Source organism: Hevea brasiliensis, chromosome 16, assembly GCF_030052815.1.
Source record: "Hevea brasiliensis isolate MT/VB/25A 57/8 chromosome 16, ASM3005281v1, whole genome shotgun sequence".
In the NCBI taxonomy this organism is placed as follows: Eukaryota; Viridiplantae; Streptophyta; class Magnoliopsida; order Malpighiales; family Euphorbiaceae; genus Hevea; species Hevea brasiliensis.
In genome coordinates this window covers 60,568,897-60,584,817 of record NC_079508.1, presented here as the reverse complement: position 1 = coordinate 60,584,817, position 15,921 = coordinate 60,568,897, and the positions used below count along the sequence as shown (strand labels likewise).

Genomic DNA, 15,921 nt, shown 5'->3' with positions numbered 1-15,921 from the left:
CACTTATGACCTAATTTAGGTACTGCCAACAACACACAACCTGCACAAGACAATTACACTTCCAATTTGCCATTTCTCCTCCTCCTCATGACTTCATTATTCATTCATAGCACTTCTACAAATACTAAACACAATTCCAGCAAGCATATTGAGCAGAACACGCAAGTGCTCAATGCACACAATTCACCATTAAAGTCTAACATACAATTCCACCGAAATACAACATACCTCAACACTAATTTTTGACATACACATCCATGAAAACTACTCATGTTGCCCACTATTTAAGACCATCACATTTCATCAATAATTCACATAAACTCACATACAATTTCATAGTATTATAGGCTGCCAAACATGACAGTTTACCAAAGTATCAAGACCCATTTTCAAACCCTTCATTCAAGCATTAACATGCACCTACTTGAACATTAACCTACTACAACTTCCATTTAAGTTAATCAACCTTAATTCCCATCCATTTGAGGTAAGAAAAACTCAAACACAATAAACCTTCATGGCTGCCAAAAATGGACAAATTCATATCTCACTATTTTCTTCATTTCTCTTCACCAAAATACTCACCTCAACCTAAACACAAGGTTTACTAAAGCAAGGGAGAGGATTTAGACACTCACCACTTTTGGAGCTTGTTAAACCTTCACCAAATCTCTTCTTTTTTGTTCCCTATAATCTGCCCAAGAGGTGTGGACCAACTTTAGTAAAGGAGCTTGAGAAAACTATGGCTTATTCATGGTGGATATGAAGCTTTTGCTTAGGACGTTAATAGTGGTTTTAGGAGGAAATAGGATTCGGCCAAAGTGAGTCATGAAGAAGAAGAAGATGTTATGGGATTACACATGTCCATTTAGTTGTTTAATTACTCCCTTAGTGGTCCACTAACTTTAATATATTAATATAATTAAACTTTTAATTATCCTAAGTTTACCCCCCATTTCTTTCACTATTCTTATAATGTATCACAATTTAATTTTTCATGACATTTTCTAAGTGCAATATAATTTATTTTTAATGGACATTGAGGTCAAAAGGCAACTCTAGGTGTCAAATGACCAAAATGGCCCACTTCGGATTATATTCCGGATTTTTTGGAAACACCGATTTTTGTCTGTTTCTTGATTTTTCATTTTTCTTTGTACTAATTTATTAATTTTTCTTTGATAATTCTAGTGTCAATTATATTTCAATAAATCTTTACTTACGTCCTGAAATTTAATTCCGAGGGTTTCTCGCGGTCCTGTGATCGGCAACGGCCTTCCTGGTGTGGTCACCTATCGCTGCGGTGCCGGCTCGTTTAACTTAGTTTCGTTTTCTCTCTTTCATTTTTCTTTGATTTTTCTTGTATTTTATTTTTTTATTTATTTCATCATTATATGTCTATTCACTATCACCGAAGTGTAGTTCCAGACATCCTGACTTGTCTGGACTGTTATTTGGCCACTGGAGTAACAGAACGTACATAATTAGTACAGAGAGGATGTTACAATATGATTGGGTCCATTAAAATTAAAATGCAATCAGGTGATAACATGTGGTAAGGGTTTTAAGCGATGACCTAATTATAAAAGGGAAAGAATGAAAAATAAAATATAACATTCTGATTTTTCTCAAAGTGTGCTGCCACCCAAAAGGCTCTCCTCTCATTTTCTTCTTCTCTCATTAATTCAAAGATAATTGCCCATATTCTCTTGAATTAAAATTGCTAGAAATTGTTTCTAGTGTCCTATACATATCTACAACCTCTCTAAAGGCAAATCCCTAATTTCTAATTGGTTGGCAAGGCTTGAAAAGCTAGTTTAGGGCCTACCCATTGGTAATCTTGGTGTGAACAAGCTAGAGGGACAACAATTGGGGTCCTAAGTGCTTCATAAAGGTACTAATCACATCTACAGTGCATCAAAAGGTTAGTGCACATATTCTTGTATCAATTTAGGGTTCTAATGAATTAATTTATTAATTCTAAAATTTTAAATGGCAAATGTAGATCCTAATACATATTAAAAGTGTTTTAATATGCAATTGAACATTGAAATCAATTGGGTACATAATGAATGTTGCATGAGACCCTAGAAGAAAATTTTTAAATTCAATGTTCTAATCTAACAATTTTCATGCTTTCGCTCATTCAATATGATTTTTTTTAATGGAAGATATGATTTTAAAAAAAAAAAATAATTTTATTGTTTTAATTATTTTTTTAAAAAAATTTATTTTAAATTACTATAAAAATATTTTTCACATTTTATGATAAAACAACCATAAAGTTTATTAATTAAGTAAAAATAGCCTTAGAAAAAAAAACATAAAAATAAAATTAAATCACTTTGAGTTTTATTTGGTGTTGATAAATTCTTTTTAAAAGTTAGAAACTCAAGCATGTTTTTTCTGTTAATTCTTTTTTTATATGAAAAACGATAATTTTTTAAAACATGAAAGTTATGATTTTTTTGAAAAAATATTTGTAGATTTCAATAATTTTTTATAAATTTTTATTTTGGAATTATAAAAAATATTTTTTATATATTATAACAAAATAATAACTTTTAATAATTAAATAAAAAAAGACCTTAAAAAAAAGCCATAAAAAAATATTAAAACACTTTAAGTATTAATTCTTAAAAGTTGTGAAATCATTTTTTTAGCTAATTCTTTTAAAGAAAATTGATCATTTTAATTTTTAAAATGTGAAAGTTGCGATTTAAAAAAAATGATTTTAATTAATTCTTTTTTATTATTTTTTTAAAATTATAATAAAAATTAATTAAGTAGAAGTTAAATATAAATATGATAAAAAAAATTTAAATTTTTATAAATTTTAAAATTAGTTTTAATAATAAAAGATGACATACATAATTATAAATAAATAAAAATTAAGAATATTTTTATCCATTCATAAGTTTATCCTTTCATTCATACTTGTAATTAAGAATATTTTTATCCATTCATAAGTTTATCCTTTCATTCATACTTTTACATATACTATAGATTATATATTATTTAAATATTTGAAAAGAATACAAGACTATAAATAAAAAGTTTGGCTAATAATTGAATGGATTTTTATAATTTTTTATTTATATATAAAATTTTATATAATAGAAATTAAAATTTTAAAAATTGAAATATTAATAAATAAAAAAATATATTGTAAATATATTGATGAAAACTTAAATTATATAATTTAAAAATATATTATTATTATTATTATATGTTATATATTAATTATATTTTTTAATATGATTTCAAATATTTATATAATTAAATAATAATATAAAACTTATTTAAATAGATAAAAAAAGGAATTGAATGATTGTTTGAATTTGATATTATGATTTTTATTAAATTTTAATGCAAAATTAAAATTAATTTTTATTTTAAATAATTAATCATTCGAATAAAGTCTAAATAATTTTTATGAAAATATTTTTTAATTTAATAAATTTATAAATTAAAATATTTTATTTACAACAAAAAATTATTTGAAAATAAGCACTTTTTAATTTTATTTAAAATTTTAATTTAAGTAGCTTTATTAAAATTATAAAAGTAGTGTTAGTTCATTCTATTTATCTAAATCGTTAAAATTCAAATTTAATTTTAATAATTTATTAATGTTTTTAATAAAAAAAATTAAATTATTATATCAAAATTTAATTTGAAAATATAAAATATTTTACTTTTATTTTCATGTTTTTATTTATTTAAAAATAAATTGAAGTTTCGCTAAAGCTATATTTTTATCCATAACAATATTTTTCTAGAAAAAAAAGTTATAAGATAATTTTTTTTAAATTATATATATATATATACTTAAATTAAAATACAATTTAATATTATAAATTTATAACTATTTAGAGTAATTAAAAAAATAAATTAGTGTAAAAGGGAACCTGTGTTTAAGATTTTTTTTATTAATTTTATTGTAATAAATTAGATAATTTTTAACAAATTAATAATACTTATGAAAATAAAATTATAAAATTATTATATTAATGATTGTAATATAATTTTCAGTATAATTAAAATTATTATTAAAATAATATTAAAAATTTAATTTATGTTAACTATTTAAATATTAAAAATTGAAATTTTTATAGATTTAATGACTGACATTCTGTCATTAAATATTGTTAGCGATGATTTTGTATGTCATTGTATATAAGAGTATCAGCGACTAACATTATGTCGCTAAAAGACAATTTCGTATGGATAAACCTCATTTATGTATTGGCTATGACATTTGTGTATTGGCGACGAATCATTTCTCTATCACTATAAATATATTTTTAGTATTTTTGTAAATAATAAAAAATAATGAAAGGTATGTTTAAAAATCCCAATGTCCCCTTTCGACTTTTATATATTATATAAATATTTAATTTTATAATTATAGATAAATATTTTGAATTATAAAAGAATTTAATTAAGTAGAATTTAAATATAAATAAGATTAAGAATTTTGAATTTATATAAACTTTAAAATTAATTAAATAATGAAAAAATATTATAGTTGTCAATAATAAAAATAATGAAGAGCATTTTAAGAAATTCCAATATTTCAATCCTTCATACATATTTTTATATATTACAGATGGATATAGATTAAGAAAGTTATGACTAATTATAAAAGGAAAAAGTTATGATTATTATTTTTCATAAAAGAAAAAAAAGTATCATTACTCATTAGATATTAATATATGTTTTATTAAAACACATTTCATTTTTGTAACCATTTTCCTTTGCTTAGTCAGTTCCTTTTCTTCATTCCCTTGTATTCTCCTAGCTTTCTGCTTTTTAGCTTTTCTTGATAAAGTTCTTTTCCTTAAAAAAAAAAAAAAAAGATAATTTTAGAATATGTTCAGAGCAGTGTATATTTATTCATAAAAAATATGAATCTCCTTTAAAACATAAAATAAAATATGAAGATGAATCGTACATAATGAGAGTGAATGTGTACTGGAGATTATCTCCCGCAACTGCCATTCCAAGCTTCTCTTCTGCGTGCTTCAACTCCAAAATCCTCACGGACAACTACCATTCAGCACTCTCTCTCCCTCCAAGTCATGCTTCCACGTCCCAGCACAATATGATATCTGTCCAATGTTTCAAGTACCATAATAATACCTCCCAGTCTTCTCCACCTACCTTTCAACTTCAAGCTTTTTCGATTTGCTTGCCATTTGCCATCCAATTTTTCTGTGAGTTTAGATTATTCTTTCTAGTTTTTCTTTGACGGTTTTTTACTCATTTGTTATGTCTTGACTTGTTTCCATTCCCGTATTTCTTCCTTCTCTTTAGCATACTGGCATAGGAATTCTTGATTCATTTAAATACAAATAGAGCAAGTAATTGTGGTGAAATATCTCATAATTGTTGCGTATTATAGATATTTCTGAGAGAAAATAGAGGGGGAGACTTTTCTTATTGTTCTTCTCAACCGGCAATGGAGGAGTTCTCAAATGGGCAAATTGAGGTGGCCCAGAAAGTGGAAACAGATGAAGAAGACAACAGAGGAGTTGCCAAAGAATTTGAGGAACTGAAACCTGAAGTTGAATCTGTGAGAGAAATTGTTGTTGATAGGAATTCTGAGTCTTTCAAAGAAACTCATGATGTGCTGAGTTCTGATAGCAGCAACGGTCCAGAGGAAGAGGCGGAAGCTAAAGATCAGAGTCTTTCAGCAAAGGATTCAGGGACATTAGAGGAGGAGGTGAAGAAAGATGTTACTGACATCATAATCGAGTCAGCTGAGTCTATTGTGCCTTTGCCACAAGTACTCTCTTCGACTACAGAAACATCAATTGAGAAATCACAGGAGCCTGATGTGACTGAAGTGGAACAAAAAGAAATTGAAGTGAAAATCTTCCCGTCTTCGAATGAGACCAATGAGAAGACAACTCTGGATGAGACTGATGGAGGTGTATCTGAAGTGGTGTCAGATGGATCTAAGGAAACAAGGCTGCCATCTTCTGATGATAAACGTGATTTATCTGCAATTGCAACAGATAGGGTATCAGAAGGAGTTGAGGAAGCAAAAGTGATAGCTTTGGAGGAGAACACTGGGGAGCCCTCTGGCTTTGTTGATAAAGAATCCGAGGAAAATACTGATGATTCACTGAAGCCATCAAACAATGCTACTATTGTTGGCAGTAGTGATGGTTTCCCTGAGAGCAAAGGAAATCCAGTCAGTGTCATTCTCTGATATCCAATGATTGAGATTCATTTACCCTTTCCTTTATTTCACACCACAATTTTAGCCTTAGAATTTTTCATTAATGTTGCTATTCTGTTTTTGAATTCCTTGGCAGCATGTTACATCTCTTAGTCAGCGCACCCTGCAACGTACATCTTGGAGGAGTTGCTGTGGCCTTTTTGAAGTTCTCCGGCGCTCAAATCGATGAATCAAGGTGAGTCAACTACTAATGAATAAATTCGTGTCATTTCTGTTTGGCTTAAGGGAATAATGAACTTGTTTATTCAATTCTTTTTGGTTTAATCTGGGAAGGATTGGATTGATTGTGAATAGGTATATGTTTAACTGGCATAATTATTTCCTGTGCGATGTGTAGAACAATAGCCTGGAACCCTTTTATCTGTACCATGAGTTTTTGTCAAGGGACTAAATTGGTTCGACACTGAAGCATCTTAAGAAAGAAGTTTTTGTGGGGTTGGGGGATTAAAATTGAGCTACGTAAAGGTGCCAATCCAGGATAATCCAATCTAGCTTTTCATAGAATTTTCGTATTTGTCGGGTTTTTATAAGCTTATTAATTGAGACAGACATTTATCATGTGAAAATTCTGTCAAGCGAAAAAGGCCAGGCGGAAACTTTCACTCTTGAACTCTTCCAGCATTGTTTCAATTTTTCAACATTACATAGCATCAAAATGAGCAAAGCTATCTTGCTGTTTCCATCTTTGCTTTCAAGCTACCATCTTTAATGAACTTTTCTAGTCATTAGCACAGCACACGCTGTAGTGTCTGGTAGTTTTACTGTCTACTTGAAAGAAAATTGTTCACCTGGAGTGTACTAAAGAACAGATCAACCTAACACAATATCCAGATCCTCATATAGTTGGGCTTGACATTCGCCATTTTATCACCAGTGGTAAAATTGGAGATGGACATTTATTTGAGTTTTGGTTTTTCAGTTAAAGTGTATGGATCTTCTAGAAATGTATTTTGTACTTTTGGATTCTTCTAAAAGATTTCACGTTTCAGGGCACTTGGTCGAAATTATTGTTTGTTCCTAAAATTTCTGTTTAGTATGGAAGTAAACATGAAAGAAATAATATTGTTTTCTTTTTCAGAGATTCAAAACTTGTGCAAACACAAATGCCTAACTTTTGTTTTCTTTATCTTTACTGTAATGCAGATACTATGCATAATTTCATAAGAAGCTTGCAGATCATAATTTATGGTTTCAAAAATTTTCTGTACAACAGTATTGAAGAAGAAAAAGTGCCATGGTGAATTTTCTCAAGATTAATTGTTTGAAATGAGTGTTAAAACCTGGTAGGCAGCTCAAGTTTGTTATTTGTGTGGTGTGTTTGCTGTGGTTAACAGTTTGGTGGCAGAAACCCACATTTTCGTGTGTATATTTTCACAATGCTATTTATTTAATTGGAAGAAGCAGGGTGTATGAGGATGATTACTTTGTTATCTACTTTGGCTTATCAGATTTCGATCGAATGAACATTCATTCATATGCCATGTTCTTTGATCATATGATCTTTGGCCTCATTCCATCATTGCTGCTGTAAGCTGGTAGCATTCAAACAAAGGCATTTTGTTGTTAATAGAATCCTGGGTTTAATTATCAAGGAGCTTTAGCTCAGTGGTATTGAAGTAAGGTTTCGAGTTCGAACCTAGTCAAAGACCAATCAACTGAAAAAGAAATTTGGTTTAATTCATTAACAAGTGAATTGCCAGCTTGATGATGTAAAACAACATATTTTGCACCACTGCAATAGGGTTTCTGTCATGAAATCATGCTGACATAGATAGATTAGGGTTGCTGATTATGCTGTAGATATAAAAGAGAACAATGAAATCCATTTACTTGCAATGGAAACAGAAAACCAACAAGAAACAAACATTAAAGCAGGATGGCTGCTAATATAATCCGTCTCAATTGCTTCATTCTGTTAATTTGTTTTCTCTCGTACTAACCCTGCCCCTCAGCCTCTGCCGCACCTGGTGAACCTTCACCAGCATTGAGGGAAACCAGGCCATGTTATATAGTTGATTCATAACAATCCCAGTCATTGGGCACTCTAAATTGTTTAACAATCTGTTCTTCAGGATTGTAAAAGACTAGTTCCCTAATCCTTCCATCAAGATTGAGCAAAAAATTGCCATTCTTTGCAACCCATAATACTTCAAGCCAATATTTACATCCAGTCATTGTGTGTTCGTGTGTGCTTATCACTATGCCATTAAAAGAAGATACATGTCACTCCATTTTTTCCCTGTTGCCTGGTTGATCTGTTAGAAACTCAATATTAAGTGCTGATTTCTATGTCACTATGATATCTATGCAAACTATTTTATGATTGGTATTTCAAAATCTCCAAGAGAAATATCTTTGCCAGGCATATTTGGTAGCTAGATGCTGGAAACTGATAGCGTGTAAGGAATAGTAGAACTCTGTTTCTATTGAATGAACATTGATTCATATGCCTTTGTGACGACTCATTGTTTGATCATGACCTTTGAACTCATTCTATTACTGCTGCTGTAAGCCGCTGGTATTCAACAAAGGCATTCTGCGATACTGTCGTATCTAGTGCTAGAAAGTTTCTGAGCTCAAACTCTAATGAGCCTAATCAACTTAAAAATAAAGAAATTCTGTTTAAGTCAATGACAAAAGAATTGCCAGCTTGATAATGTAAAACAAATTGCATTACTGAAGTAAGGATTTCTGCGGTGCAATCGTGCTCAAAATTTTCTTCATTGATAGATTAGGTTTGCAGGTTAAGGCCTTAGAAAGATTATGGTACCATATATATTAATTTTCTTTTGAATAGATTCCTTAATTAAGTTATTCAGTATCAATATTATGAATAGGTGCACATAATTAGCCATAGATGAAAAAAAAAAAAGCAATGAAATTCATTTACTTGCAATGGAAACAGAAAAACTAGCAAGAAACAACAAAAAACAGGGAGGGTATACCTGCAAATGGAGGCTACTAATATGTAATTGTCTCTCAGTTGCTTCTTTCTACTCTTACTTGCCCTGCCCAACAGGCCTTAGCCGCACCTCTTGAACCTTCATCGGTATTTGGGGAAACAAGGCTCTCTATGTATATAATTCGTTCATTGCAATCCCTGTCGTTGGGTAGTCTAAATTGTTCTATATTCGTTATCCAAGCCTCATAATATAGTGCATACGTGCAACCAGGCACACACGGGCAGTCTCCTAGAACATTAAAATCCATGCCCCAGCTTTGAGGAGTATAATCTGGCGCTGTTACCATCTCCAGGAATTTCTCATCTGCCGAATCAAATGAAACTATCACAAACCTTTTGTTTGGATCATTTTCCTTGCTGATTGGAATCAGATTCTCTAGTTTGTGAGAATAAAAAAGAAAATTTTAAATTTTCAATCAACCACAAAGGCGGTTGCATCCATTCGTATCCATTCATTCCCATTCTTGAATTAGTTTTTAACTAACCAAACAGGGTTGGGTCTTATACAAGTAGCTAAGCCTGAGAAGGCGAAGGAGAAATGGAGATGTTCGATGCTTCTCCACTCATTACCTTTCAAGGTGAAGCTCCATTTCAACTTCAGTACTCGAAGCAGAGATGACACCTCTTACTATTTAGTAATCATTAAGGTAAGTGCCATATCCGAATCCGGAAAAGATTGCCAGATCCCAAGACATGATGGAGATCACCTTCGGTAGTCCTCACTGGACAACTGAGCTCTCTGGTTACCATGTTGTCATGCCCATCATAGTAGGCTTGGTGACCTAAGAATTGTAAAAAGGTTCTGAATAAAAAACAACAGCCATTAGAGGATCATGCAAAAGAGTAAGTTCAGCTTCAGCAATCAAAAGCTCAATACCATTTTGCTTATTGCTTGCCCACAGAAAATATTATTTTCTGGTCCACTCTGTGTGCTCATTTTAAAGCTTACTGCGTTTCGATTCCTATAGTTCTCCATTAGTTTCTCTCAAATTTTCCATCTTTACACATCTTATTTTTTATTTTTTAAGTTAAGATCATCAAATTTATTTGAAATGAAGATAGCAATTAACTTACACTTCTACATCCATATTCTCCTAATCCATTCAAGATCCTACTACACTGATTGAGCCACGCTCCATATGTACATTCAGAATCCTAGTTATTTTAATTTTAAATTAATTAATACAAATAATTTTTAAAAATATGAATTTGATATCTTTATTTGATATATTTATGCTTATTATTTAATTTTGTATCTTAGTTTTAATTATATCATTACTATCAATTCATTTCATGAATTTTATAAATTTTTTACGTTACAGATTTGTTTTTGTTACCCATGACCATGACCGCAAATGCAAACGCAGCCATGTCTATGATTTAAATCCATCCATGAAGCCAATAGTATAGCTACGAAGCAAAAAGGCATGCATAAAACTGAAACAATCCAAGTTTATATGCCATCAAACACATATAAAAGGCATCCTATGCAATTGACATGGTTCATGTTCAACAAGCAATCAAGGATCACTACACAAATGAAGTAATAAACCACTCATCTGGAAACAGAGTTTTATCATTCCTTCAATGCTATCAGTTTCGAGCATCTGGCTACCAAATATGTCTGGCAAATATAGTATTCTCTTGGAGAATTTAAAAACCAAGCATAGAATAGACTGGATAAATATCATAATGCCATACAAGTAAGCATTTAATATGACCAGACAAGAAGGAAATAATGGAGTGACATGGTAAAATAATCAAGTCACTGTTTGTAATGGCATAGTGATAAAAGCAGCACTCATGAACACAACACACCCAACACCAAAACAAAAACAAAAACAAAACTGCTGGTATGTGAGGTGAGGTGAGGCTCCTCACACAAATAGAACATTAATCACACAGAACAAAACATCGACTACCCCATTTTTTTCTATCGTCTTGATTACTCAATGGTGCGAAGGGATACTAAAGAACTTGGGAAAAACTATGTCCGCTGTATATCTTAACTAAGTTCATAATACAAAGGGCAAACAAACACATATTGGGGCAGATACACTACTCACTGATAGACAATGCCAGTGGTTGGTACAATAGCTGCACTAAACCCATCTCAAGTAATTCCTCTACAAGTATATTGAATAATTTAGTATTTCCAATAAAACAATTAAGCTAACATTTAAACTTCAAAAACACGCCAGAAATTAGTGAAAACTACGATCCTTAATAAGCTCAAAAACAAGGCCAAGCAAAATGACATCCTACCTAACAAAATTGAAATATATTCTTTTTTTTTTTAATTTTTTTTAAAATAGGGTATCGAACAAACCCTAAACTCTTGAATTACGCCCGCCTAGCATAGCAGACATAAACCACAGCAGCTGCGACAGCTATAGCACCTGTTGATCCCACAGCCAGAACCGGCCATTGCATCTTCAGCCCCTTAGACTCGTTATCTAAGCTATCAACTCGAATGCCATTAATAGCATCTACAGTTCTCTTCTTTAATCCACCAACCACCTTTCGCGCTTCCTCCGCATCCTTCTGTAACTTTGCCATCTTTTCTTCCATGTCTCTCACCTTCTCCTCCGACACCTTCAATTTATCCTCCCATCCCTCCTTCTTTGCCACCTCATTCTCCAGCTCCAGGAATTTATTCTTATACTGAAACGTCTCCTTCTCTTTTTCAGCTAATTTCTCCCTCATCTCCTCCTCAATCCTCACCCTCCTACTCCTTTCCTCGATTTCTTTCACCTCCAAAACCGCAATCTTTCTCTCGAATTCCCTTACTTTCTTTTCTGTCTCCACTTTCTCTTGCTTCAACTCCTCAAGCTTCACTTCCTTTTCTCCCAATATACTCTTCAGCTCAGAAATTGCAGCATTCGCCTCCTCACCTTCGCTCATCGACGTAATCAAGTCATGTTGAAGCCTCGAGACCTCCGTCTCGAGCTGCACAGCTCTGTTAGCAATGGAATCCAACGCTCTCTTGCTCTCATCCGACTGTTCCATCTCTTTACCCACTGCTTCCAGCCTCAGTTTCAGCTCTAACTCTCCGGATCTCAGTGAATCGATCTCCACCGTTAATTGCCTCATCTGATTTTTTATTTTCCCGTTTTCGTTGGCTAGGAGGAACTTCTCCTTCTCCAAGACTTCGATCTTTTGCTTCAGCTTGGCTTCGTTCTCGCGTTCATCAACATCGTAAAAGCTCTCACCCGTCTGATCGTCATTCTCTCCTTCGATGCCGTTAGCGATCGTCTCCTCATCCGCCATGTGTTAAGCCCTAAAACTACAGAGTCCAAATTAAAAGGAGGCGGAAAAAAAAAAAAAAAAAGAAAAGAAGTATTAGTAATGAATCAGATGATAAGAAAATCAAAGTTTCATAGATGACATTTTCTCGGCAACCAAACAAACCTTAAAGACCGTTGTTAAATTTGTAGAAAGAAAGTTTGAGTAGATTTTCCAGGAAGGTGAGAACGGAGAATGTACAAAACAGCGTCCGCCTTTCTTTTAGAAGTGGAAATGACGAATCCGATTCGCTATTTTCTTTTCATTGGAATGGACGGCTGAGAAGCGTCCAAATTCAAGAGTCCGTGACTGTGAGGTGCCCGTGTTTAAAGTGCAGGATCCACCTGCGATTAGCCCATATGCGAAGCACGTGCCTCCTTTCATGGGGAAGTTCTACTTTGGGCTATATGCAATAATAATATATCATTCCACGGCCGGGCCTGGCTGGGTCTGGGCCGACACGGGTTAAATGTTTCTAAGGTGGAGTAGTTAGAATAAAATGAGGCCCGACTCTAAAGCCTGCATGCATATAATTTAAAGCTAAAAATTAGCTGTCGCTGACAAGTGACAATGTCTTTTATTTATTTATACATTATTGGGTTATGAAAGGGACAAAGCTCAAAGTCAAAGACTACACAACGCCGCTAGCCATCATGTTGATCCGAGAAAATACATTCGGAAAAGGTTGAGGTTCAAAGTTTGAGAAGTTAAATGACATGAAGATTGCTTGGCTCATTAATTTTATTTGAGATTAACTCGACTGTAAATTTTATTGGATAAGATTTATCAATTAAATCGACAGTAAATCTATATCCCATGTCAATTGTCAACTCTATAAGCCCTCACAAACTGTCCAAACCTCAGTATACATGTATACATATGACCGAGGGGCTTAATGTGAAAAAAAAATAATAATGGAGGGAACAATTTATATAAAAAGTAATTCTATACAGGCCCAATAATCAAAAACTTTAAAATTTTAGGGGTTAAAATATGGGTTTTGCCTTAAAAAAAATGTAATTGGTGAGTAAAGTGAGAGAGTTGAGAGTATTGAACCTACTAACCCTTTTTGATATGCGACTAATTTCAGGGCTTTTTTTTTATTATTATGATGGGATGATAGCATTTAAGGCAGACCAATAATGGAATTAAATTTTTACCATTCTAACATCCTCTAATCTCTTACAAATGTAGTAACTGAAATTCCTAAACTAAAGCCATATTTCAACATTCTCATAAGTTTCTCACTGCAAGTAAGAATTTGAAAAAGAAATATATCAAAAAAAAAAAGGAAGGAAAAAAAAAAAAGTAAAAAACCCCACAAGAGTTGGAAAAAAAAAAACATAATTTAAAAAGAGAAAAATTAAGGGGAAAAAAACCTCACAATATGATTAAAAATATTTTAAAAAGAAATATGGGGGAATTAATTAAACCCACTAGTGTAGGAAGAACCCTTAATTTTAACCTCCCAACTTGCTCTTCTCCTTCTCCATCCCCTCTAGAAAGCTTGCAAAAACCCTCATGGTTTTGATTTGACACTGCAAAGCCAATATATAACCAGCAGTCTCTTCAAATAACTTGTCAACCTCAAGTGACTCTCCTCCAGGCACTATCCTCTGCAATGCCCAAATCTTTCTCTCCACTTCTTCTTTCTCATCATCATCATCTTGACTGCTTCCACTCATCACCCCATGATCCTTTTCTTGAATCTTCATTTTTCTTCTATTCCTTCTTGTTTTGCGGTGAGTCTCCGGTCTCCTTCCTCGTCGGATACCCACTAAAGATTCATGCACTGCGTTTTCACCCTCAGTTTTTTCGTGGGTTGTCCTTTCCTTTTTGTGAAATGCGGGTATGGCTGCTAGGTTTAAACTATTATCCATGGATGCACAGTAGAAGCCTGAAGAACAAAGAAGAAGTGTTATTGCTAAATGCTAAGAATGAGCTGAGGTTGTTGAATTATTGTTGTGTTTCAGAAATGTCAATGCCAACGAAGCTGAGCCCACCTTTATTCGGCGTCCTTGTTTTGGATTGTAGTGTGGAGGTGAAAGGCACTCGTTTTCTATGCGCGTGGTCGTTTTGAGACATCTAGTGGCGACATGTGCCATGCAGAGGAAGCATATAAACAAGCAAAAGCTTGCGAAGGACCCAGTGAATGGTGCGATGGTGGAATTGTGTGTGGGAGATTAGGTTTCATAGCCCACGCTCCCACAGTGGGCGAGTGCCTTGGATCACCTGTGGCTGTGGCTGTAATATAGGTTGTGACGTGGGTCCACTAAGCAAAGCAAAGAGAAGAGGAAGCACATGTGATCACATGAATTTCTTGAACCCAACACATCCCATGTGCCCGCCTCTCTCTCTCTCTCTCTCTCCTATGATCCATACCACTAGCAATGGCATGGGCGCCACGTGTACCTTTAAGACGGGTCCCACCTTGAGCCCCACAAAGTATTTTTATTTTTAATAGCCATTGAATTTCCGCATCTAATTGTGATAACATCTTGTTTAGGAAAGTCATCACAATTGTTAGAACCTTTATGGGTTTAACGTTAAACTCTAAAAACTCACAAAGTCAAGATTTTAATTTTATATTAATAATCTAATAGTATTATAATATTTTTGTATAAAAAATTTAAAAATAATAGGGAAGAAGGGTAGCGGTAGGCACAGAGAGGAGGGAGTGGTGGTGTTTCCAAGAGGGAAACAAAAGGAGCATAGGTGATGGGGCTAGTGAGGGTGGTGGGCAGATGGGGCTCACTGTGATCAGATTCAGAGCCACCTAATCAGTTGTTTCTTTTACACACAACAGCTACTCCATTTTTCTTCACAGATCTAGTCTCACAATTTTTGTTTTTCTATGTATTACTCCGTACTTTTTTCAAGTACAATATCATTGGTTAATTATCCTCAATCATTCATCTTCTTCATATGAAGAATTTTTTTGTTAATGAATTATTGTGTTCTTGATAGCAAGCATGAGAGAGAGAGAGAGAGAGAGAGCTTGCACGCATATAGGGGATCTCAAGAATCCCTGCAAGGCTCGTTTCACATTCCATGAGAGGGAACTTCACTTGAAGTTTTGAAGAAGTTATGGAAATTAAAAATAAATATGCAAATAACAAAAAGGAAGATGAAAGAGGGCCTAACCAAAATCTAAAATGAATATGTGCAACCACAGGCTTATGATCATCCTTTCACCCTAAAACTAGTTTGCGTTGCTCCTAGTACAGTAGTAATCAACTTTCATGTTTTGTTCGAATTTGCACAGAAAAGAAAATTCTGAGGTAAAAAAAAAAAGTCCAAATCAAGACAAAATGCCATAACAGATTTCTTCAAGTGGGAATTTGATAAAAACGGAGTTGATGCCCAGCATTTCATGTAAGTTCGAGAAAATGTAACAACATGCTTGTAGTTGTGAATAAACAAT

General features: G+C 33.0%; 3 protein-coding genes across 6 annotated transcripts; 1 reads left to right on the top strand and 2 right to left on the bottom strand.

The window, feature by feature from the left end:
• Nucleotides 1–4,848: 4,848 nt before the first annotated feature.
• LOC110635096 (uncharacterized) lies at nt 4,849–7,680 on the top strand. 4 transcript variants are annotated; one of them, XM_021784301.2, is made up of 4 exons: nt 4,850–5,219; nt 5,408–6,202; nt 6,327–6,425; nt 7,394–7,680. In XM_021784301.2, exons 2-3 carry the CDS (start codon nt 5,465–5,467, stop codon nt 6,417–6,419), a joined length of 831 nt encoding a protein of 276 aa, XP_021639993.2. In that variant the 5' UTR covers nt 4,850–5,219; nt 5,408–5,464; the 3' UTR covers nt 6,420–6,425; nt 7,394–7,680. The 4 variants fall into 4 exon arrangements, with proteins under 4 accessions (XP_021639995.2, XP_021639993.2, XP_021639992.2 ...); XM_021784300.2 differs by having other exon boundaries at nt 5,320–6,202; XM_021784303.2 differs by lacking the exon at nt 7,394–7,680 and adding an exon at nt 6,545–7,254 and having other exon boundaries at nt 4,849–6,202.
• A 3,643-nt stretch (nt 7,681–11,323) lies between these two features.
• On the bottom strand, nt 11,324–13,018 carry LOC110635094 (peroxisomal and mitochondrial division factor 2). Its single transcript, XM_021784299.2, has 2 exons — nt 12,624–13,018; nt 11,324–12,498 (listed from the first exon to the last, which is right to left on the bottom strand). Exon 2 carries the CDS (start codon nt 12,480–12,482, stop codon nt 11,556–11,558), a length of 927 nt encoding a protein of 308 aa, XP_021639991.2. The 5' UTR covers nt 12,483–12,498; nt 12,624–13,018; the 3' UTR covers nt 11,324–11,555.
• Nucleotides 13,019–13,824: 806 nt separating this feature from the next.
• LOC110635097 (transcription factor PAR1-like) lies at nt 13,825–14,501 on the bottom strand. The gene has a single exon (XM_021784308.2). The coding sequence runs from the start codon at nt 14,375–14,377 to the stop codon at nt 13,958–13,960; it is 420 nt and encodes a 139-aa protein (XP_021640000.2). The 5' UTR covers nt 14,378–14,501; the 3' UTR covers nt 13,825–13,957.
• Nucleotides 14,502–15,921: the final 1,420 nt, after the last annotated feature.